At 41.2% G+C, this 24,462-nt stretch overlaps 1 protein-coding gene across 3 annotated transcripts; it reads right to left on the reverse strand.

Moving 5' to 3' along the window:
- Nucleotides 1-1,737: 1,737 nt before the first annotated feature.
- Nucleotides 1,738-24,119, reverse strand: TMEM242 (transmembrane protein 242). 3 transcript variants are annotated; one of them, XM_066315521.1, is made up of 6 exons: nt 24,078-24,100; nt 24,028-24,047; nt 23,843-23,937; nt 21,975-22,075; nt 17,261-17,398; nt 1,738-2,935 (listed from the first exon to the last, which is right to left on the reverse strand). In XM_066315521.1, exons 1-6 carry the CDS (start codon nt 24,096-24,098, stop codon nt 2,837-2,839), a joined length of 474 nt encoding a protein of 157 aa, XP_066171618.1. In that variant the 5' UTR covers nt 24,099-24,100; the 3' UTR covers nt 1,738-2,836. The 3 variants fall into 3 exon arrangements, with proteins under 3 accessions (XP_066171618.1, XP_066171619.1, XP_066171620.1); XM_066315523.1 differs by having other exon boundaries at nt 2,849-2,935; nt 17,250-17,398; XM_066315522.1 differs by lacking the exon at nt 24,028-24,047 and having other exon boundaries at nt 23,843-23,929; nt 24,050-24,119.
- Nucleotides 24,120-24,462: the final 343 nt, after the last annotated feature.

Here is a 24,462-nt window from a genome sequence, read left to right on the forward strand (position 1 = left end):
TGGGTTAGCTGGTGAGGAGAATCACAAAGAATAATGATCCTGGGGCAGAGAATCGCTGCTGTGAGGTCAGTCTGGGTCTGCAGTCATAATCTGGCTAGGTGAAAGCCTGCAGAAGTCTGCAAACCAAAACACTCAGGAAACAACCAGCAGTCAGAGGCTGCAAAGGAAACCTACAGCAGGAGCTTGCTGTAGCCAGAGTCAGTGAAGAGCTGGAGTCAGGACAGCTGAGCTGTGAAGAGGAATAAACCAGGACCCTTTTCATGCCGTGATAAACAAGAAGTCTGTGTCTTGGTTCATTTCTATCCTTTAACAAAAGGGCTGCTGCAACAACCCACTCTTTTGCACCAGTGTCTACTTATAGTACTTAACTTCTGAAAATTGTTAAGGGTTTTGTTAATGTCTCTTGTCTGTTGTTGTTTTTTTGCTAATTTTATTTGCTCAGTTTCAATAACTACATACGCTATGGTATCTAGCTGCTATTGGTACACTAAGTACTTTTTGTTCTATTTGTTCTACATTTGGTTGTAGTTTCCCGTAACTCTTTACCAAATAGAAACTCTTTGCCATTCTTTCATAGAAAGAAAAAATGACTCATCACAAAAGCAGCAGAATGCTTACCAAGTGAAGAGAACCGCACAGTGCAGTAACAAATATCCAAGATCTCCTGTGTTTCTTCATGTCAACTTGATTTATGCTTGCACTCTTCTACACAAACCCTTATCTAGAAAAATCCATTTCCAGCCAAAAGCACAGAATAAAGTTTGGAATACGATGATCTATGAATTCCTCTCTCTTTGAAACATGTTTAATGTTCAGCCTTACACCTCAACATGGATTTATTTCATCACTCTGTACTTGCCCTGTAAGTGTGCTTCTATTTTAAAGATTTGTCTATATATTTCACTGTTACCATTTTTTGAAAAGTATCAACTGATCTGTCATAAAGAATTTTTTTTTTAATTTTATAATATGGCTAACCATTTCCAGAAGGGATAGTTCTCTTATGCCAAGACTCACTACCTACCTAATCCTCAGAGGTCTAAAGTGCTAGAAGACCACTCCTTTTCCTTCTGAGTTTCTCCTGCACTATGTCCATGTGCAGTCGCTGTGCTGATGGGGGAAAGCAAGGGTAGGACACCTCTCTCCAAAGGCAGCCAGCAGGCAGGACTGATCTGATTCCTTGTACAGCTCCAGGGACAGCCATTCACTCCAGCACAGGGTAAGCCACCCTCTGTGCAGCCTTCCTCCACTGAACATGCAAGGCACTCTGAATGACTGGTTTAGGTGAGTTATTTAACCCAGATAAAGATGACCCAAATCCCACGTTAGAAACTAAAAGTAATCATAACGTCTGATGTGACTTGCATTTATTTAGTCCACTTCAGTATTTGACCAGCTATAATGACACAGCTATTTGTTAAACTCGAAAAGTCAGCACTAATATGCTTAAATGTAGGCAAAACATAACACCACTCACATGAAACTAACAAAAATACAAAAATAGTACCATTTTTCAGGTGTGTATGATGGCAGTATTCACCACAATTTATTTAATACTGAATTACAAGCATCAAGCTCTGGAAAAGACGTCAGCTATTACACTTCAATTGTTTTAAAGGTATTATTTTAGTGTCATGTTTCATAGGAAAACTATACTTCCCTATTATTCATCTGACATTTAAAGCTTTTTTTTTTTATATTCTTTCCTAGGAATATAAAGACTTAAATCACAAAAGACAAGTTTTAACAGGACTTTATTAAATCTGACAACTGACTAACTGCACTTTGTGCAATTTATAAGAAAATCTGATAATTGAGCAACAAAGGACAGTTCACTGATAGCACTTTTTTTATTTCTCCAGTTTTACATATCTTCAGTTCTGTAAGTACAACATTTGAGTAAGACATAACCCATTCTAGTTTACACCCACACTTCATAAGATTACTGCAGTGTGGAAAATGTCCCCTTGCTTCTCCCGGTAGAAGGGCCACAGAAACCACTGGAACACACAAAATTAGTCCTGCCCATACACTTTCTTAGCTGAATACATTTGGGTAGGACTGACATCGGTGTCTCACTATTTTATACCTTTTTCACTTATTATTTCAATTGATATACAAATATGGTAGAGACTTTTATGTATACAATCAGATTCGTTATTGTGGGATCCAATTTTTAAAAGTTAATACTGAGAAAACAGTGAACTTTGTAGAGATTTCTTCTGATGCTCTGCAGAGGAGCTCATAGGTCACTACTTGCATTTTGGGTTTTAAATTTACCCTTCAGACATACAAAAACGATTTAAGATACTTTCTCTGCTGCAAATTCAAATACATCCTTTGTTTTTGAAGAGTACACTATATGCTTTACCCTCTGGATCAACAAGAGATCTGTTGTGATTGATTTGGTCGTTATATTCCTAATAGGAGAAGTCACTGAAAAGTACTGTTCTTGTTTCCTAGAAAAATTTCATAAAATTCTTCTTGAAACACAGGATGGGACATGAGTTTACTGGGACTATATTCATATATTTACTAATCAAGATGAGTTTCTTCTCTAACTCTTCGAAAAAGTCTTTTTTCCAGTTGAATCAAACTTATCTTGGAGGGTTCATTTTCTCCTGAATCAACTATACCAAACATGCTGAGAAGTACAGTATAAATTGGTTTGGTTTGGTTTGAATTCCCTTGCTCCTGGATGGAACTGGCATTCCCAGGTTCAGTGCACTCACTCAGTAACTTGCTCAGTCTGAGTCTTCTTTTCCAGAGGCAACACTTCTGCGACTTCCACTCCTGTTCTTGCTGGAAGAGACATCTCCAAATGGCTCTGAGTCTTTCACTTGGATTTAAGTAAGTTTTCCCATTCAACACTGGACTCACTATTTTTAGGAATTGCTGGGAAGATTGACTGCATCTTACTTTGGAATTCTTTCATCTATAAAAGAGATTTAAAAATAAAATCAGTTAACTGCTACTAAGGAACAAATTAAGTAGCGCCATGAACCCCAGCCTTATCCCACAAAACAAGCTGTGTGAGGTAAGTAATAAGTAAAAAGGTTTTAAAATAGGAAACTAGGACTTTCCCTCTGATTATGCAGGTTCAATTAACAAAGTGAAAAAAAGCATGAAGCGACCCACAACAATCACCCTTTCTAATGCACCACACTGGGGTGCCTGATTAGGAGTGCTTGCCTGAATGATCCATTGCTGTTACATGAATTATTATACACACACACACACACACTTAGAATACTTTCGTTTGGAGGAAAATTACCTCCCCTGAATGTGCCCCTATTTTGACTGCAGTGCCTTTTTCTACAACTTGTAATGGAATAAAGGTCCAGTAGTCTCTTCAAGGATTTTAAATCAAGGGCTAAAGAAGAGTATGTTCAGCTCTTTCAGCTTAGGTTTGTCCCACCATGGACAAAGGCGACAAAACAAAGTCTTAGTCAAATGTATATAACAGTAGGAAAGAAAACAAGATTCCTAACGATATACAGGACCAAGCTTTACTTTCACTGCTGTTACAATGCTGTGGAAGAAGAAGTATATCCATATTATATAGATATAGATTGATAGATGATATTTATATTTTTGCTAAGATTTTTATCACCGAAGTCTGATTCAATAGTCCTGGAATGCCAGAACCAAACATTCATTTAAATAAAAATCACTTCTATCAAAATATTTATATTTCGTGAGCATCTTTCTTTCAGGAGTTTTACATAGGTTTTTACATGTAATATATTTTTAAGGGATAGGCATGGAAAAACCAGATCAGTGCAAATCCTGTTACACAAACAGCAGGATGTACAGGGGAAGTTTTGGTCTGCTATTTTTAGGAAGCTCTATGACAGAATCTGTGACATTCACACAGAGAAGACAGGATGTGGTATTCAAGCACTGGATGCAATGACCTCTTGAAGAGCAAATGCTGTCTCAGGCAGTATGTCCCACAGAGAGGTTCCAGGAAATCTAGATATTCCAAACAGGCACACAGGCATCTACTCTCATATGCCCATGTTTTGTGTGTTATAGGTCATCAGTATTTATACAAGTACCTCTGGGTTGTTTTCTCTTCAAGTCCTGTGCGTGAATAATTCTGACAAACAATTGGTACTTCTTTACAGACATGCTACTGGAATGAAATTATTTAATGCAATGCAATTTACAAAGAAATTACCAGTCCTTTAGTAAGACAGTAGCTAAATATGATGGATTAAAGGGCTTCAGAACCCTGGTTTTTGTGTAATAATGCCTGGGTACTGCTAATCAAATAAAAATATACGTTATACAAAGTAGAAAGAAAATTCAGAGCCAAATTATCCTTTTTGCTTTTTCCTGATTTTGTTCCTAAGTAAAACTAAGACACTCTCTGTTTCATATTTCATTCTGATCAGACAGTTGCTTTGATTAATTATTCCTTCTTGGTTTTTAGAAATCTTGGCCATCACCTACAATTGTTCCTAAAAACAACATTTTTGCTTCTCATTTAAAACTGAGAAGTTCTCATAGACAGCAAATGTTTCCAAGAATAATAAACACCAGTATCAGAGCTGACGTAGAGGAACAGCCCAAATTACATTAAACAATTGCTGCCAATTCAATACAAGTATTTACAGTAGGAAATGTTTTAGGAGCTTTGGCTTAGCTGTTTTTTCCAGTCCTATGTAATTAAGTTGTCCCAGCTCACTGATGGGCGGAAAATATTCAATTTATTTAACATTTTTTGCTTCCTAAAGAATGATTCAACTCTTCTACTCTTTCATCTCACTCTAAGTATTATCTGTGTGTTTGGAACACAGGAATAGTCAAATAGTAACCTGATGTAAAATATTGTAGCTCTGTTGATATAACCAAAGATAAAATATTCAGCACCAGCCAATGTGGATTTTCTGGCTGCTTCTAAATCCAGACTCAAATTTCTCTTAGTGTAAAATGTAAATGATGCACTCACAAGCCCTAGAAGACACCTCTACCCCACTGAAGATGCACAAAACCAAAGGAAAACAAAAAGAAATTGTATAAAGCCTCCAAAAAGAAGATGATAGGTGGAACGACTCAGAAATCTGCAGTGATCCCTCACTCTGACAATCACCTCATAATTATTATCATGCCAAACCCTAGCTCCTGAATGCAAAAAGCAGTCTTATCTGGGAAATAAAACACTACAACTTAGTTCTGAAAGAAAAAAAGATATTTATTTAGAAAGCACTGAAACACTGCTAGCAGTCACAGATTCAAGAATATTAGATTAGATAGATTTCTGTCCCCTCAGAACATTAATTTATGTCTTGCAGGTAAAAGCAACTAATTTCCTGGAAAAGCAATTTTTCCTTAACAGATGGATCAGATCTGAAATATTCAATGTCTTTCTTTTGCTTTTAAGACTCACTGAGAAATTTCCTCAGCCTTGTCTTCTCAGACTTTGATGCTTATTTGTAAAACCACTTTGAAAGTGATGCCAGACCCAGTGTTTCAGTTGCCACTTCCTCTCTCACCTACCCTTTTCCACAAACCCGCTCTGCACAAAAATAGTTTTTCATTGCAATTCACAGGTTTGACCATGTTTATGTTTTTCCACAGATTTCCTTCTTTGTGATTCCTGGACAGTGATCTATTTCAATAAATCGTAATGCCAAGCTGATGACTACTGTGCATTGTCTTAGTGTAACACTTCAGACTGTCGGCTCTTTCTGAGTGTAACACTTCAGGCTGTCAGCTCTTTAAGAAGGACATTTTCTGTAGTGACTGGTGTGGGCCTCATTAATACATGACTTCTCAGTATGTCTAAAATGTGGCCAGTTTCTTCCCGGTACAAATGTCACTGACGCTAACTCTTACCAGAAGTTTTCATTTCTATAGCCCTTAAAAGATACTACTGCACCTGATTATTTCTCTCCACAACACTTTGAGTTCTCACCAGTAAGACATTAAGCAACCTAATTAGTACCAATCACAGATTCCTATTTCCCCCCTCTCATCCCAGTCAGGAAGTGCAGTCCAGTGTTTCATTAGGGCTTTGATCTGGACCTCTAAGGTATCTTCCCCTTTCTTTCCTGTTCCACTAATAACATCAGCTTCTGAGCTTCATTCTTCATTTCCACATTTGTGCTTGGTGCTCTTCCAAATGCATTTCCTAATCCCAGTCAATGTCTTCCCTGCACTCAACATTCCTCTAAAACTCACTTATCTTAAACCATGGAGAAAGCTTTCAAAGAGAACTATTCTCTGATGTCACAGAACTGGTGTATACCCACATAAATAACCACAAAAATCACAAGTTCCTGTCCCTTCTCTCCCACCGACAATGGTTTGAATACTTACAAACCATTCGAATACCCTATTTTAGGCTGTAACTTCTTAACAGACCAACTTGATGATCTTAGAGGTCTTTTCCAGTCTAAGTGATTCTGACTCTTTCAGTCAGAGATATAGAGCTCAGTCTTCTGGGCTTGACTGATCAAACTCTATTTAATATATTTTTATATTGGCCTCCAAAGTACCTCACATTGTTCTTGCTTGCATTTAGTTGACACTGTCATACTCAGCCCACTGCAACTTCAAAGTATTCTTGCACTGTAAGTAAAATTTGTCAACTAAACATGTAAGTTAGTCCTTCAACAAACTGGACTTAGCAGTGTCCAGTCCTCCTGCAATGTGGTGAGCCTCTTGTATGATTAATCAGCTTTATGTCCTATTAATATTGAACACTTGAGGTGTGAGAATTGGGACCTTGTTTTTACTTGCCTTAACTCTTGGAACAAACACACTTCTTGATGAGTGAAATGCTGCCAGGATCTGTCTTGCCCTGCCTTTTCTTTTCAGCAGACGTGTAACATGAGATGTCTCTTCTCCTCTCTTCCCAGAAATCTCCTTTATTTCATCCAGATTCCACAATACTCATGTCAGTTGTCTCAAATCAAAACGCATTAATTTAATTGCAAGAGCTAATGTGCTATGTACTAAGCACTGGAATGTTTTGAAGAACTCACTGCAATGGCTGCTTCTTTATTATTGTCAGCCACACTGGCACGGGGGTACTTAGTTCAACTGTGATAATGTCTTCAATTAATAGTGCAGTAGACCCAGCACTGAAAGCTGAATGTATTTTACCTCTTCCTGCTGCCTTCAGTGCCCATAGACCACTCTCAACTGCTGCTCCTGAACCTTCTTGTACATGAACAATTTGTAACACATTTCTGAACATTCCAGCATGCTCCATTCCTGCAGGCGACTCTCTGAAGTGAATTTCACTCAAGTGAATTTTATTTTTTTTGTCAGAGATATTACAGAGCTTTATGCTGTTTTTTTCTTGCCAAATAAATTACAGTAACTGTTCTACCTCTGTCAAGCTTCTTTCTAAAAGGGTATCATCTACCTTACTGCATTAAATAATCTGTAATAGCTACAGATCACTGTTATTTTCTTATCTTAACCTAATGATCCTGCCTCAGATGGCAAAAATATGGGGACCTAAAAGCATCTTCCATTTAATAATCTCTTTTTAATGTACATCGTTGACAGAATGTCACACAAAAATTGGGATAGCACTATTACTGAGAGCACTTACATGGCCGTTCATATTAAAATGAATGGAAGAGGGGCTAAAAGAGTCTATTTGATTCCTAGAATGAAAGTTTTACGAAGAAAACGTTCTCTTTAATGTCTGACATTCATAATAGGCCGGCGCAGATTCCAGGAATTATTAGTTTCCTATTTTAGTACTCGTATCAGTAAGAACTGCTTACATTAGCTTCCAAGTGAAATGAGGTTAGATGCCCTGAACTGGAAGATCAAGTGGCAGCAGAATGCAGTACGTACATGCCCTCTGTTCTCCTCAGCCACCATCCATTTCACAAGGCACGAAGATGAGGCAGGCTGCCCTGGATTTAAAAGCATCTGTGAGGATTGCTCTTGCCACCTTTACCCAAATCTTAAAATGACTGCTCTTGCCCTTGTTAGCAAATGATTACCAAGGGCCACGTACAGAAATAGCAAGTTATTTGTAGAAAATGACAAGAGCTGAGCCCTTGCAGGACTGGAGGAGCAGCCAGGCTGGCGGCTGAAGGTGATTGTCCTTCTCTCAGTGTAAAATGGGGCACTCGCTGAGGGTCACTCTGTGCCAGCTCTGGAATAACATGGAAAATACAGCTCTGGTTCACACTCTTACATCGTGCACTTCACTGGCAAAGGCATCGTGAACGTTTGGATTATGCAGAACTACAGGTCTATGAAAATGGCCCTGAGAGTGTCAATCCTGGCAGTAAACAACCTAATATTTCCGATGTACTCTCACAGTACCCTCTTTATCACCTATTTGCTAATTTCCAGCATTTCAGGCTTACACAGAGAAAAGCAGCAGCAGAATTGTGTTAAAGCATCTAGAGAAGTCAGGAGCTCATACTGGCCCCTGTCTCATGGAGGATTACACACATGCCTAACCTTATGCAGTGCTGAGCACTCTCTTTGAAATTAGAGGGCTATTTACAGTGCCTAAAATGAAACACATAGACATATTTTCCCACTAATTTATCTCTATAAATCCTGCGTAAGCGGGTAAAATATGTCCTGTCCTTTTCAAAAGAAAAACAACGTGAAAACAACCCAAAGTTAACTTTACAGGGAGAGGGAGAGAGGACCATCATTGTTTAGAACAAAGCTGTCACAGTTTCCAAACAATTATAAATATGTAGTAGCTTCCCACAGCTACTCCATATTCTGTCTTGAATTATTGGTGAACTACAGAGAGCTGTCAAGTCACAGGGGTCAAGCTGCCTCTTTTCCAATTATTGGGTCACATGAAGAGATAAAACATATGAAATATTTTCCTCATGTTACTTTTCCATGAGTGCAGAAGACATGTTGCTCATTCATAAACGGGAAGAGAACTGATCTACATTACAAACATGTTTTACTAGCCCCACTTTGGTTTCATTTCTATGCAAATGTGACTTAGATCCCAAAGTGGGGAGAAGCTGTTGATCCAGTAGAAAAGTGGATCAGCCCAAAAGAAAGTAAAACTGTTCTGGGTTAAGGCTAGATTATTTTGCATTTAAGGGGGAAAAAAAAAAAGAAAAAAAAAAAAAGAAAGATGTGGTTAGCTAATTATGTTCATTTTTTTTTATTCACAGAAACAGTAATTCTGTAAACTAGATTCTGAAAAAAAAAGGGAATTTCCTTAGGTTCAGAAATAGAGGAGTGTTCTTTTCACTTTTATACCTTCCCATGTTGATATTCCTGAAATAAATGTCAAGGACTTAAATTTTTGTAGTATACAGTATCTTAAAGTAAGGACTTTTGTGCTATGCAGAAAAATATGGTGTGAATACTACTGAAGAATGTGTCATTTATTTCTGGGGAATCTTACTTTCAAATCTGGATGCCTGGACAGGACATCCACATGGTTAGTCTATTACGGTGTATTAGTCATTGCCCCTAATCACCCTGGGCAATTTGAGATCTTGAAAAATTTTTAAATTTAAAGTAGTTAAATATCCAAATTTATAAATCTAGCTGGTTAATGGACTCAAAATCTGAGGATGAGTGCCCCAACCCTATAAATTCTTCTGTGCTGTAATTTGGATTTCTGAATTAAATTCAAAAATATGGATTATCTGCAAGCAGTCGGTTCCTGTAAAGAGCAACCTAAGTAACATTTTTCTTCTGTATGTCCAGGAACTAACTGTATGTATCATCCACACGTGAGATTCACGGCAGGGAAAGGGCCAGCAAAAACCCAAAACTCTTTGGTGAGGCTTCGGCTTCATCGCCGTGACTGGGGCTGAATTCCATGCAGGACGCTGTCAGAGCCAGTGTGACACACAGAGACAGCAGGGACAGCCAGATGTCCCAGGCAAGCAGAGCAGCCCAAGCCCTGGCCCACAGCAGGGCACGGCACGGCCACGGGCACACTGAACACGCAGGACGATGCCGCGGCGCCAAGATGAAGCACCAGTAACTCACACCCATCAGAGGAGGTGGATTCAGATTTGACTTGTACGTGCAGAGTTTACAATTACATGTGGGCAAGACGGGGATCACCCCACTTGTCCACACAGGCTGACACAGAGGCATTTCAGACCACAAGCTTCCCAAGGGTTGGTGGCAGCCAACAGCTGCGAGTCTCTCCCAGGACACAACTGCGAAACTCCTCAAGACAGCTACACTTGCAGCCTTTCCATTCCTTGAAACACTCCCTTACAGCTGTCCCTATTCATAAAGCAGATGTAGCAGCTTTCCAGTAGGAAAATGATGATCTTAATTCTTGAATAAGCATTCTGCCTTATCAAGTAAACACTGAAGTTCATTGGTTTCATTGTTTTCCCTTCTTGAATGAAATACTCGCAGTACATACATGTGGAGGCAAGTCTTCTCCAAACCAAACTAATTAGGCAATATAAGCAGCAGAGAAAAATCCAGTACAAACAGGAGGAGGAAGTGCTTACTTGTACTCCATCTTCTTTCTAACAGCTTGAGTTTAAATAAGCATTAATGAAATAAAAGCATCAAAAAAATGGGCAGATTTGATTTATATAGAAATACATGATCATGAAATTGCAAAGAAAAGCTAAGTTCCTATTATGCTCTCAGACACAAGCATGATAAGGAATAAAAATTTCATGAATAATATTTTTGTGAGGATTAAATACAACAATAATTAAAAACTAAGAACAAAATATTTAGGAATTACTCTAGGATGACTCTAAGTATTTTAGGAGATATGGTGCTTTTTTAGCAACATTTGCTCATTTATGAAATGGACAAAAAATTTCAGCGACTGCAATATGCCTGTGTTGGGATTTATAAATCTTAGTACAAGTTACAGATGCCATATTTGAAGACTATGTCTCCATGCTCTCATCTTCTGTTTTAAATTAATCCATCCTTAAAGCCAATAGCCTTTGTATTTATACTGTGCCTATGACTATATTTTCACAAAATTATAACAAATATCTCTCGACATTAGCAGACAGATGTTATTTTTGTGCTTAAAATGGTGATTCAGAGGTTAGATTTTCTCTGGAGAAAAGCAGTTCACTTAGGACATGTTCTTACCATCAGAGCCACAACAAGCATATATTCTCTGCATTGCTTTTAATTGTTTTAGATGTCTCTTTACGGACATGTAATTGTTTTAGACTCTTAATATTTTTAAAGGTTATGATAATTGAAAAGCAGGCTATTTCATTAGGAGACACCATATAAGTGATAAGCTAATATTTTGTAAGTATATTAGTCACAAATTTCTAAGCAATTCTGGTTTTCCAGCTTTCCACAGAACAGCAACAATCAGAATCTCACAAACCTACATATGAATCATCCCGGCCCTTTTCCTGTGGGACAGAGAATGCTTTTATTTTTGAGGAAATGAAACCTAATTTATTGAGGACATGAAGAACAAGAGGGCTTTTAAAGCATAATTTATCTTGTTTGTTAATTGTTGTACACTTCAGTCTACAAAGGCTGGGGCATTGTTCTGCTTTTAAAAGAAGGTTTGTAATTGCTGGCAGCTTAAAAGAAAAAGAAAAGAACAGACTTTAATAGGTAAGTTTTAGTATCTGCCAAGTACTCTAAGCTGCGAGTTTAATTTAAAACAAAGGTTTTCAACTCCTAAGTTAACTTCTGAAAAATTCTAGAAAACTTATAGGAAATGGTCACCTGCTGCAGGTGACCCTACCTTGGCAGGGAGATTGGACTACGTGATCTCCAGGGGTCCTTTCCAATCCTAGTTACTCTGTGATTCTATGACACTAAAATTTTTCCCAGTAATAAAACGGTGTGGTGGATCCTAACACTAGCATAATAGGTAAATAAAATAAAAAAGGTCTAATTTTTGGAAACTTCAATGCAAATACTTGTTTAGTTCAACTGTAACAAAAGCGGGTTTAAGATGTTTTGAATATTTTACTTTTAAAATTTTTTACTGAGTGAAATGCCATTTATTCTTTAACTGAAAATTTTAAGTTTCATTGAACAGCTCATATGCAGAATGTTGAAATAAGATCTTTCAACTACTATTCAACTTTAAAATAAACCTGAAATGATAAACTGGTCTAACCCAATATTTTACAAAATTTATTTCTTTACTTCTGTGTTTTGCATCAGCAAACAGCCATCCCACTGTACCAGGAGTGGCCACCTACATGGTTTGGATGTTGCAAGCTCAAAACCAGTAAGGTAATGCCATGGAAGATAACACCATGATGTGGAAGTTGTTAAATAGCAAATAAACTTGTTGAAAACAATGGTGCCGTTTTATTTCAAGCCAAACTTATTTCATGCTTGCATTTAACATGGCACGTGTCTTTCCACACTGTAAGGTGCCTCAGAGAGGAAGGCTGTAGGTATGTCTGGATGAGTCCCAGATTCAGATCAGCAGTGCTCTTTGGAAGCCCGTCTCTCAGTTGCCCATATTCCCTGGGCACGAGTCTGTGTAACTACTGAACAGCCCCAAAATGCATGACCAGCAGTTTTTTTAGGGTGACACAAATCTGAAGAAGCATTCTAGCAGTGCACCTAGCATAGTCCAACTGCCGACAGGCATCCAAGCCATCGGGCAAGGCCAGTGTGAGTCCAAACTCCGAAAATTCCTGGAATGGTCGTAGATATCAGGTCCTTAGCTTGCCAGTGTTTCACTGCCCCACTGCTGCTGGTCAATGATACTCATTAATACAGATGGAATTTCTATGCTCAGAGATAATCAAAGGAGGTACAAATTGAAATATTTTCCCGAGTGATTGCAGGAAACAAGTTTAAAAAGTCTGACACCTGATCATTTTCTGCAAGAGGTACAATATAAAAGTATATAAGCACCATCTCCTAGGTTCTAAAAAAAGATTTTTTTATGCTACTGAAAAATAGAACTGAAACCATTATCAAACCAAGTCCTCATTGAACCATCACCTCTTCATTTCAGACTGAGTGGAATTTAGTAGCGTTTATTACGTATCAGCCTGTCCTCAGATTACAACAGCAGTAACTGCAGTCAGGGAATGTTAACTACCCAACCTGAGACAGTGTAAAATCTTTTATGTTCCTCACCAAGACATAAAGATCAGTTACTTTCTCTCACCCCTGGGTTTTGATGCTGGCATAAAAGCAGCGGACTGTAAAGCTATAGGGAACCACCTTTAACAATAGAGCTATTTAAACAGTGCCTGAAAGCAGACACTGTTTTAAGAACTAATAAACCACAAAGATTAAATAAAAATCTAGAATCACCAAATCTGGTGCATCAGCTCAGTGCCTAGAAGGAATCTTCACAACAACTTGCTTCTGGGGCAAACACAGGCTGGCTCAGGTGGGAGGATGAGGCACTCATCACAGGATGAGGATGAGGTCAGGATCCTGACCTGTGGCTTCAGTCCCCTTCCACGACACAAACTGCTGAGCGACCGTGCCGCTAACACAGATTAATTACAACTCATCACGGAAATATCACTCCACTTTGTTCTTGTCGTTTCATCTCGGACTTTGGGAGCGACGACAAGCGACGACAAGATAAAGTAAAGAGCCACAAAGCTTAGGGTAATACATACTTTATCAACCGCTCGCTGTCCCATCAATAATTCACGCTCACAGGCAACACGCATCTCCCCACGAGAAGCATTCTGGCAGGCACGGCCAGGGGCAGTGGCTGGGGGCAGCCCGCCTTGCCGCATTCCGGCCGGCTCCGGGACACAGCCGCATTCCGGCCGGCTCCGGGACACAGCCGCAGCCCCGGCATCAGGGAAGAGCCCCTGGCAATGCCGCTGCAGTTCCGGCCGCCGCCACCGGGTGTCGCTGCGGGGCAGCCGCGGCCGCGCCCGGCGCCGGGAGAGCCGCCGGGAGCGGGGCAGGAGCACAGAGCCCAGAACCCGGCCGGGACCGGGGCGCAGCAGCGCCTGCCCGGGCCCGTTCTGCCCTCCAGGTGTGCGGGAGAGGCTCGCCAGCGCTTCCTGCCCGGCCGGGCCGCTCACAAGGCGATCCCGGTGCCGGGGATCAGTACCTCACGCCGGGGCGCGGCTGGCCTGGGCAGCGCTCAAAGCACGAAAAGCACGGCGCACAGCTTGCGCTGCCCTTCTCCAACCTCAGTGACTAGCTCTGTGCTCCTTCGGCCCAGCCAGCCCCTGCCCCGCTGTGCTGCGGGCTGGCCAGGACGGGAGCTGCCCCATGGCCTCCCTGGCCACGCCAGTCCCGATCTGCTGGCTCTCTTACTGCTTTTGGTGCGACTCCTGCCCATTCCATCACATCTCATTTTCCACTGAGGCTCCTCGTAATTCACTCTTACACATGCCTCGAGCCATTAAACACTGAACAATTCAGTCTTACTTGACTTGGACCTCCCTTTCAAACCCTGCAAGTGAAAGTCACGTCCTTGATTCACCAAGATCCCACCGCGAGAGTCACAGGGATTGAGCAGGCAAAGGATTTGAGAGCGCTGGAGCTGAGTATTCCTACATGCAAATGAAGCATCCTTCTTGTTTGCTAAATGAAACACCTGCACTGCTTACAATCAGAATTTTACTATCTTTCACAATTTAATACTGAGAAACAATTTAAGATCAAGAGACTGTATTAGCTGTCAGTAATGTTATCAATACTGCTCTTAAAGAAACGAAGCTGCCACCTAGCAGGGCCAGGTCACTAATTAGCAGGTCCCAGGGACAACTGGTTTATGTTAAGGTGAGGAGGCTGGGCATAACCTCTTCTTCTCTCTGTCCAGCTGCCAAAACCCTAGATATTAAATTCACACTGGTTCCTGATATCAAAATGACTGAAGTTTCCCCTCAAGTTACACCTAGAATAGCACACTGAGAGACGAAAGTCTGCCTTGAGTCCACAGTCTTCAAATCTTCATACAAGCTGCTAGATTTGAAATTGTGACTTGAAATTTTACTTGAAATTGGAAATGTGCATGGACTACAGAGCCAGTGAATTAACAGTTCTCAAGTACACTAAAGACCTCAAAACACTTTTTTCAGGCAAATCTGTAAAAGTTTCAATTTAAAACTGAAATTAAAATGTTCATTTGAAAATGTCAAGCTTAGTGTAAAATCTATGGTGTCTTCCATAATCTGAACAGTTTTTGTGGAAAGAAACTTTATTTCACTCAGTCACAAATTCAGTTTCCAAAAAATAAAACTTTATTTATTTTTGTGGGCATATAATAATTATTAGACATAACATATGCACTGCAATTTACTCAAAAAACCAGTATTGTAACTGAGTGTTAATCTATTATCTCTGCTTACATGAAAGCAATTAAGAATTCTCAAAAGTATCACAATGTTCCCCACAAATTTCAAGAAAACATATCAAATAAAAACAGGCCCTTCTGAAAATGAGCATATGTTTAAGGGTCTAATTTATTTTTAGTGCTATGAACCTCTTTAGTCAGAATATTTCCTTTTGTAACAGGCTTCTTCTTTTGTACCTCCAGCAATTTTAAACATGTATATATTTGAGTATAACAGCTATATAGTGAAAGGAAATTTAAAAATTGCTAATTTTTGATTCTGCAATTATGAATAGCACTATTGTATGTTTTCTTTCTTCAGTGAAAATTTAGATGTCTATAGTGAATGAAATAAATATCTCAGTGGAAAGCAGAGAGAGCTGTTCTAAATCATCTCTTGGCAGAAATCTACTGCCTTCAGCATCTGCAATTCTCACCGTGCACTACAGTGAAACATAAGCACTCCACAACAGAAAACAATACTTACAGACATTTGCAAGAGCCTTTCAAACAGTTTCCCCCACCTCCTTTCAACACTAACACAACACAGAATATAATAACCTTTCTGACCAGGAGCACTCAACAATTCTCTAAAATGCCTGCAGCTGGCTTCTGACACAACAGTCCTTGCTGTCAGAAGCCTCATGAGACTCAGACACGTCCTGGGGCTTGGCCATCTCAAGCTTATGTGGGTGCTCCCTGGCAGGCAGCCTCAAGAAAAGCCTCACAGGGAAACTAGTAACTGTGGGTCTAGGCCAGTACTTCTCAGGGAAGTAAAAATTAAGCTTAGCAAGAAACAGATAATGTAAATTGTAGATTAGGGTCAGACTCTGCTGTCCTTCAGCAGGACCAGACACTGACAGAATGAGAAATCAGAATTGGCAGTGTAGTGTCAAATGAGTCCTTCTGACTGGTGATCCAACTGCCAGCAAACTGCGTGAACTGTTGCAGCTCAGCATGCAGAGAGTATAAACTCCCACTCCTCCTCCCCCTTCCCCGACATTCCACCACAGCTGCACTGTGGACGCCAGTTTAAACAAAACGTGTTGTAGCTGCTTCCTATGTCCTACCATGCTCTTCTGGTGTTCAGCCCTCCTCTGTTCCTACTGAGAATCAGCATTGAAAGCTCAGAAATAAAGGATCCTGTAATACTGTATTTGGGATTCAAATTGTGAGCTACAGAGTACATCACTAGAGTAGGCAAGAAATGAGACCTTGAATAAAGGTATTAATGAGAACAGAACTAAGATGAAGTAGTATCATCTTTCTCCTTTATATATGCTTTGCTGAATATATAAATAATTGCCACGTAAGGGAAAGGAATTCTATTCATTACCAGTCCTAAACAAGATGCAAACAGCTCTCCCAAACTTATAGCTGCAGAGAACTCTTTAAGTCATGGCTCATTACTAGGGGCAAACAAAAATGCTCATGTGAACTTTAGTGTTCACACTCAACACTGTGAAATACTGGAACATAATCAATTTAGTAAAGATGGCCATAGCTGGTATCCTGGGATGTACAAATGCTTCCTGAGCTTCTTTTGCCTTGACATGTCAAGAACCACCATTACAATGCACAGGATACTCAATCTGCTGTCCCCTTGCTGCTTCTAGAAAGCAAGCTGGTTTCCTTTCAGTTTCTCTTACATCCTCTGTGCCCTGATGCAAAAAACAGAACCTGGACAAATAAATCTATTGCTCTAAAAACAGGATTCAGGGAGGTAGCCTTCAGTTCAATGAGCAAAACTTACAGAAAGTTTACAGCTAAATATTTTAGTTTGTAAATTAGAACACTGGCTCTTTTGTGAGGTATCTAAAACATCTGTCCAAATAAACACAAAGCAGGACAAAACAGTTCCTCCCCCTAAACTGTCTCCTCCCACAGCATGCCATTTTCTGCAGATGTAAGAGCACCTTCCCTGTTTGCACACATTCCAGTTAGTCATGCTACAGGGGCTGAAGTAGCACAGAGCTGCCATTCCAAGATGCATTACCCAAGGAAAAATATGGAGTTGAGGGGATCACACTTGCTACTCACACTGTGCACGCCCAGAGCCTTCCAGATGGCAAAACTCAGCAATCCAACTCCACACCATGCATAGAGTGAGCCCCACCCCAGGGCTCGTAAGGCCAGTGATGAACCACTCTCTGGTAGTGCAGCTGTGGCAGTAATCCCCTAGAACCAAAGATAAAAAGATCACGACAAAGTGAATAATAATTGGGAAAAAAACAAACCAAAAAACCCCACACTAAGAAAGTTGGTGATTTAGATTTTTTCCTGACCTGCCAGTTGAACTAGTGTGGGCACAGAAAATCTTACGGCTGCCAGCACACCTCAAGAGTCAAGAAAGGGGCTGGATGAAGTGCCTTCCTCCCAGGAGCAGATTTCACTGTTCCCAGTGCCACCTGGGGATGACTTTCATTGCCCAAAAATACCAGAGTCAGTTATTCCACGGGCACAAGAATCCAACACCAAGTTATCTCACCCATCAATTATGCCAGTGACATCTGAACATAATGACTGTATGTCACTGATTTTAGTTCTCTTTCATGGGTGGCAACCATGGATGGCCTGTAGGTCTTTATCTGCACTTCTGGAACAGCTTGTTGGGAACCTGCAAGAACACAAGCAGCTTTCATCTGGACACAGAAAGGATATTGCAGTGACCCAGGGACTAATTTCAAAGGGCTACAACTCTGAAGAAGTTCTGGAAACTACTAAGGAAAATTTTGTGAAAGCTAACAAAACTGAACCCACCCCCCTGCAGAGTTCACCAAGCGGCAACACTGAAAATTCTGTGTGGTCTCCACACTTCTCATTTTTGTCAGAAGACACCTACTTTTGTCAGAAGTTTGCCATGAGACGTGTTCAAAAAACACAAGTACCTTGGAAAAGCCACCTCAGGCCAAGAATGCAGCCTTGGCTATGAAGAGGTCCCAACCATAAGGAAACCTCTGTCACACAGCACATAAACTGCAGCTCCCAGGGGCACCAGGCACATGCTGGGTGGCATCAATCCATGTGTACTGCACACTCACTGCCAGCCAGCCGTTCTTGCCTCACAGTGCCACCGTACTGCACCTACTTGGCACAGCAAAGCTTCAACCTGTGTAGCCCACAGCAGCAGTGACTGACAGAATTCTCTTGCTCACAGTGGCAACTGCCAGAGGAGTTTTTTGCTCTCTGAATGATCACTGTTGAATTGTTCACAACCAAACATAGATTTCAGATGGTAATTGCTAAAGATTGGCATTTATGGCCCTTACACAACTCAACAGTTCTACTTAACTGGGTATCTTGGAAAAAACCAACTAAGTATTGTTCAGGGGTAACATAAATGAGATTGCACAAGTAAAATTACAAAAAATTTTCTTTCATTTATAGTCTAAAATACTGAAAAGCAAAATTAACTTGTGGAAGGATCAAACATGCATTTCTCCAAAACATGCCAAAGAACGGTTCTTTTTTACTCATCACAAAAAGTGGGGGGAAAATCTTTTGTATTCTTGCTTTAAAACAGCTTTATGTTTTTAACTTCTTTTTAAATGATTCTCTTCTTTGATACAATTAAACATATTTAATGTCTACCACTATGGTCAGTCAAATAGCACCAGCAGGTTTTTTCCTCTTAGCTTTGTATTTATTGAAATGTTAAAATGATCCTCAGACAGTCTTCAGCATTGATGCTTTCCCTTGGGATTTAGCTGTAAGCACAGCTACTCAAGGACAAACATGCACTTGGAAAGGGCACAAGCACAACCTATCTTGAGCCTTATTCATTCTAATTTGGACATCCCAAAGTGGAAGCTGTTAACAAGGACAATGCTCTGTAAGCATACACACACACACAAACAGCAGAGATCTCTAGTCACGCTATAATATCAGGTCCTATTATCTCCTTACTACACATAATGAACGATTATAACTCTTTCGGTAGAGACTGCTCTGAGTATTGAAATGCTGATTACTTTTGACATTTTTCCTGTTTCCATAGTCTAACCATATATAACAACACTGAGAAAAAAATGGTCCCATTTGGAAGATGGGAAATGAATGGACAAAAATATCCTCTACACAGAATCTTTAAATAGGAGTCATTATCTATGAAAATTGCTGGCAAAAAACCCAACTGAGTACTATTTAAATGTTTGATTGTCCCAGAAAAAAAGCAGTGAATGGAAACAACTGATCGGGTTTTACTGACTGCAGTCACATGGGTTCAGCCACAGGCTGATTCCTCAGGGTACTTAAGTACCCAGATAAGGGTTTCTGTAAACGGGACAGTTGGTTAAATGATTATCAGATACACTGTTCAGATCATCAAGAAAGCTGATTAATAAAATGCTAAAAAATTTTAAAAGGACAATGGTAACACAGGAGAAAAAGACCACATCAACAAAAAAGCATTTTTAAGATAATTGAGTTTTATTCACTAACCTGTTATTCCATGTTCAGATTGTTTTCTCATCACTGCTTTTCTGTATTTTTTAAAAGAACATTCTTTAATTTTAAAAAAGAGCTTTTAAGCAATATTGAGTCTTTTCAAAAACAGGGCAGAAAAAACCAGGGCAGAATTAGCTGATTTGTTTTCCAAACATATGCTGGTTCTTTTCATTTTGTTGGTTGTTGTTGTTTTGTTTTCCTCTGAAGATATAAACAGGAAGTGGGAGAAGGAGAAAAATCACGTTGTTTTTTTATTCAGACACAGGCCTTGATCATGTAACTGCTCCCTTGTGCAGAGCATGTCTAAAAGGAAGCAGTGCCTAAAATAAAGTGTGTTCAACTGTTTTGGTTGATTGTATTCAGTGTGTTCACTCTTTTGTGTGACCTAATCCATTGTGAAATTGAACACCTGGCTGTTGGTGTTTAATGCTGGTAAAACTGGACACTTTTCAAAAGGAGGCTGCTGCAGCTGAGCATTTAATTTTAACAAAAAGACTCACCAATTAACCAGGATGATAGCACAATAGCACATGTGTTGGTGGCTTCACTGGAACAGGAAGAAATTGCCAGAAAGTGAGGGCTGGTAGAATTAATTCTTTCAAAATCAGTGCTGGCTGATGTTGGCTTACAAGTACCTGTCAAACTATGGCAGCATCTTAATATGGATAAAAATATTATTTGGGCATTGTACGTCTAAAAAAGGTGCAATCTTCTGTAGTTATTATTATACATGATGTATTATTAAAAGTTTCTGGCAGTAAGTGACTACAAATTTAAGTAAGAATGCCAATGCAAAACCTCACTGGTACCTCAGAGAGCTTCTATAGCAAGTTAATCCATTGTCAAAGTCTAGTCTTTCCTTTTTTAAACTGCTCACTGACAAGTACCTTGACAAAAAAGTATCTTTCTACACTCTATAGAGTCTTGAAGTTGAGTGGCCAATGAAATCAGATTTTTGCTAGCAAACTGTTGTAATTCCTTTGCACAAATAGCACCAGATACAGTTTTCAGCAAAGATTAAAATGATATACATCACTTGATGACATTCCTAGCATATATATTCTCAGATGTCAATGCAATGTCACTCTTGATAAATCTCACACTGATAACAGGACAGCTCAGATACCCAGGAATATGTGCAAGCTGGAAAAAATGCAGTGCTCAAGAAAAAGGAAGTTTAAAAAAAATTGTAAAAAAGGAGACAATTTCCTTATTGTAATGTGAAACAACATCTAATGAAGTTTTCTATTTTGTCTGTTTCACAAAAGAAACTCATGCTTATTGTTTCTGTACAGGCAATGGATGAGTTATGACACAGCAGCCTACAGAGGAAAACAGGAAAGCAAATGAAGGATCTCTGCTCTTTGACCAGAAAAGGAGATTAGAAAGTGATCAGAAATTAAGGTTTTGGTATAAAGTACAATGGAAGAAATTTTTTTCTCTTTATATGCATTGCATTAACTTGACATGATATTGAATCAGTTTTTAAAATAAACAACAACAGATCAGTTCTTACTTCCCTAAGAACATCTGTAGTACATGTTGCATTTTAAGAGCTTGCTGGAGATGAGACTGATCAATTTTCAGGGCCTATTTTTACACTTTCGGCAATCACAAAGCATTAGTGAGGAAAAAAGCATCCTTCAATTAGCGTGCTGTATTTCAAACTAATTCACCAACACAGTATAATTGCTAGCTGTCCTTTGTAGTTCTTTTCTTCAGAATGCACAAGTGGATCCAGTTAGTAACTGCCTAAACTCAGATTCATTTTGGCCATGAGATCTCACAGTCCCGTAGTACTTGTTCTCATCATTCCCCTTACACAGTGGGATGGGAGTGGAGAGCTTTGACTACATGATCCCACTCACACATTCCACAGATTACAGACCTTCTGCAGGTCTGTAATCCTTCCCATCCTTATTGCAGTCACCTCGCTTCCAGACTCACTGCAGCACTACGACACTGCACGGTGAAGGGGATCTCTGAGGTGATGCAGGCTCATGACTAAAGTGTGCTCACATCACAGAATCAAGAGAGCAGTAGCTGTGTTTCACTACACAGAACTATGATTACAGCAAATAGTGTAAGCATTACGTATTTCAGCTAATCTCAAGTACTTAAGTATTTAGCAGGGCCAACTCTTGAATTGATTTTTAAATTAATCCTATGCCTGTACCAAATTCAATTAAGTTTAGTGCTCTTATCATCAACTCTGCCAAGTCCCACATATATCACCATGTCTATTAAGGATTCAATGTGTTCTTATTTTCTGCGTACCACTACTGGAAAACAGCTTAAAAGAACAAACCTTACTGAACCAGTCTGGGTTCTTCTTTTTTGTCATTGCAAGTGTAGTGCCAAAACCTGCTATCATTCCTGCTGTAGCAACAGTACCTAGAAAAATTCCACCTGCAAAGAAGAAATAAAAATCAAGGCTTTGTTACTTAAGGGGAAGGAAAAAAAAAACCCAACCTGCTTAGAAAATAAAACCTGAAAAAGTAAGATCTGTCAGTACATGCTGAAGGGGAGAGGCCCAATTGTCTCTGTTTTTTATGCTCAGTATGAGAAAACAGCAAGACAAAGAATTAGTTCTATGAAAGAAGGCGTTTTGAAAATAATGGCATGTGTATGTACTTTCAAGCTACATGCAAAAATTCAAATCCCAGGATGCTTTTTCTGCAGTACTTTGAAATTTCCCTCATTCCAGAGCCAGCCTAGTAAAATCACCTCGTTCTGTGGTGATGCCTCACCCTTTCCCAAATGGGGAATATAATTGTTGCATCACTTGTGATTTCAAATGGCCATCTAATAATGGTCACCACCAGTTCCTCTGAAGACCATTACATAAGCAACACTTGTTTTAAAATTTTGAAAAATTTAAAATAACTTAATTTTTAAAGAAGAAAAATTACACTAGCAAAAGCTATCCCAAGAAAGAAAGCATCCCTTGCTTTTTAGTCCTTGCAGTGTTTCCCAAGTTATTTGAGGTAACCTGATCCTTTCTAGTTCTTGCACCAAAGGCTCATGTAGCCATACTTGCTCACTTTTAAGGAAAAGGCTTGTTACAAAGACTTACTGCACTATGGAAATCAATCTGATTCATATTAAAATTTAAAACTTTCAAGAGGTTACATGTTCTTCCTTTGCAGGTACTGATACCCATCCTGTTTTCCCTATCCTAATACCAGTTAGGTTATTTAAAAATGGTCTGAACAGGAAGTAAGCAAAAATACAGTTAAGTTAGATCTCACTAAAAAACGTTATTGATCTGATTACGGCGATGAAGAAGTTTCCTGTTCTTGTGTCAATAAAATCTGGAAGGTACCTCCTCTGCCTGGGAGCACGAAGACTTCCTGGCCGAATTATGCAATCCACCAAGTTTTACATTTCCAGGTCTGGTAAGAAACATTTCCCCAATTTCAGACACAGTAGGTGGCGGCGGCAGGTCCATCCCCTGCCCGGGACGATGGGAGCGGCGGCGCTGGGACGGAGCGGCTGAGCCCCGGCCTCCGCTCCACCGGGGGGCGCGGGGAGACCGAGCACACACCGGGAGCGGCCCGGAGATACGGATAAAAATTACAATATAATATGATATAGTCATAAAGCCGCAGAGCGCCGCCAGCCCGCCGGACGTGCGCCCGCTGCCCTGCACTGTGTGCGGCTGGGGAGATTCTGGCTCTGCCCTGCCCGCGCTTCTCCCGGCGCGGATCCGGGAGACCGGCTCCTTCCCTTAGGGAATGCGCAGCGCTGCCTGCAGGAGCCGCCTCTTCCCGAGGGCTCCTGCGCCCTGGGGCCCGGCAGAGCCGATCGCAGGCCCCCAGGGCTGAGCTCGCTCCCGGGAGGAGGCGGCTCCGCTCCCCGCCCGTCCCGCATCCCGCCCGGCCGCCGCGCCCCGTGCCCCGGGAGAGCGCCCGAGGGGGCACCGGCGCCGCTGCTGCCAAGGGCGAGGAGGAGGCGGCCGGCGCTGCACGGGCTTCGCGTCCGGAGGCCTCGGCGAGGCCATTCCCAAACGTCTCGCCTTGTCCTCAGGGACGGGAGAGAGCGGCAAGACCTGGGGCTACGGCAGGAGGAGCACGGCTGGGGATGGTCTCAGGCCTGCCGGACACGCTGCTGCTCGTCCCTGGCCCGTGCAGGGGCAGGAGGGGAGGGGGGGAGAGGAGACGAAGCTGCCTGCACCTTTGATTAAGAAGAGCTTGTCCTGGGATGCCGCGGAGCTCCCAGCCCCCCGGGGCAGGGACAGCCCGCGCCCGGGGTCCAGCGGCGCTGCGGCCACGGCCCCGTCACGGACGGCCCGGTCACGGACAGCCCCGTCACGGACAGCCCCGTCACGGACAGCCCCGTCACGGACAGCCCCGTCACGGACAGCCCCGTCACGGGCGGCACCGTCACGGACAGCCCGGTCACGGGCGGGCCCGCCGGCAGCCGCCCCCATGGCCCCGGCACGGCAGGAGGCGGCGGCAACCCGGAAGGAAAGGGAGCGGGGCTGGGACACGCAGCCGCTCTCCTCCTCCTCCGCTCCGCGGCCGCGCAGCCGGGCGGGTCCGGCGGCCAGGGGCGCGGGAGGAGCCGCCGCTGGGGAGGAGCCGCCGCCCCTGGGCGCCTTCAGCTTCCCGAGAGCACAAAGCGCGCCGAGGGAACCGGGGGAAAAGTTGTCAAAGCCTCTTTTAAATCAAGTCTTTTGTAGCAAGCTCATAAGGGTTTGGGGTTTTTTTTTATGTCCCTGGAACAGATCGCGTAGTGAACTTTACCAAATAAAACTGGGATGCGCTCTTAATTCCCAGGAATTTTAGTAAGCT

Source organism: Sylvia atricapilla, chromosome 3 (assembly GCF_009819655.1).
Source record: "Sylvia atricapilla isolate bSylAtr1 chromosome 3, bSylAtr1.pri, whole genome shotgun sequence".
Taxonomy (NCBI): Eukaryota; Metazoa; Chordata; class Aves; order Passeriformes; family Sylviidae; genus Sylvia; species Sylvia atricapilla.

Excerpts from the sequence above, each read along its gene's own strand:
- TMEM242 (XM_066315522.1), bottom strand. The coding sequence starts at position 24,098 with ATGGGGGCGGCTGCCGGCGGGCCCGCCCGTGACCGGGCTGTCCGTGAC. Across the intron at positions 23,930-24,049 it reads TGACCGGGCTGTCCGTGACG|CGCCGCTGGACCCCGGGCGC; the intron begins GTGCCGCCCGTG and ends CCGTGGCCGCAG. Across the intron at positions 17,399-21,974 it reads ACCCAGACTGGTTCAGTAAG|GGGATTACTGCCACAGCTGC; the intron begins GTTTGTTCTTTT and ends CTTTGGTTCTAG.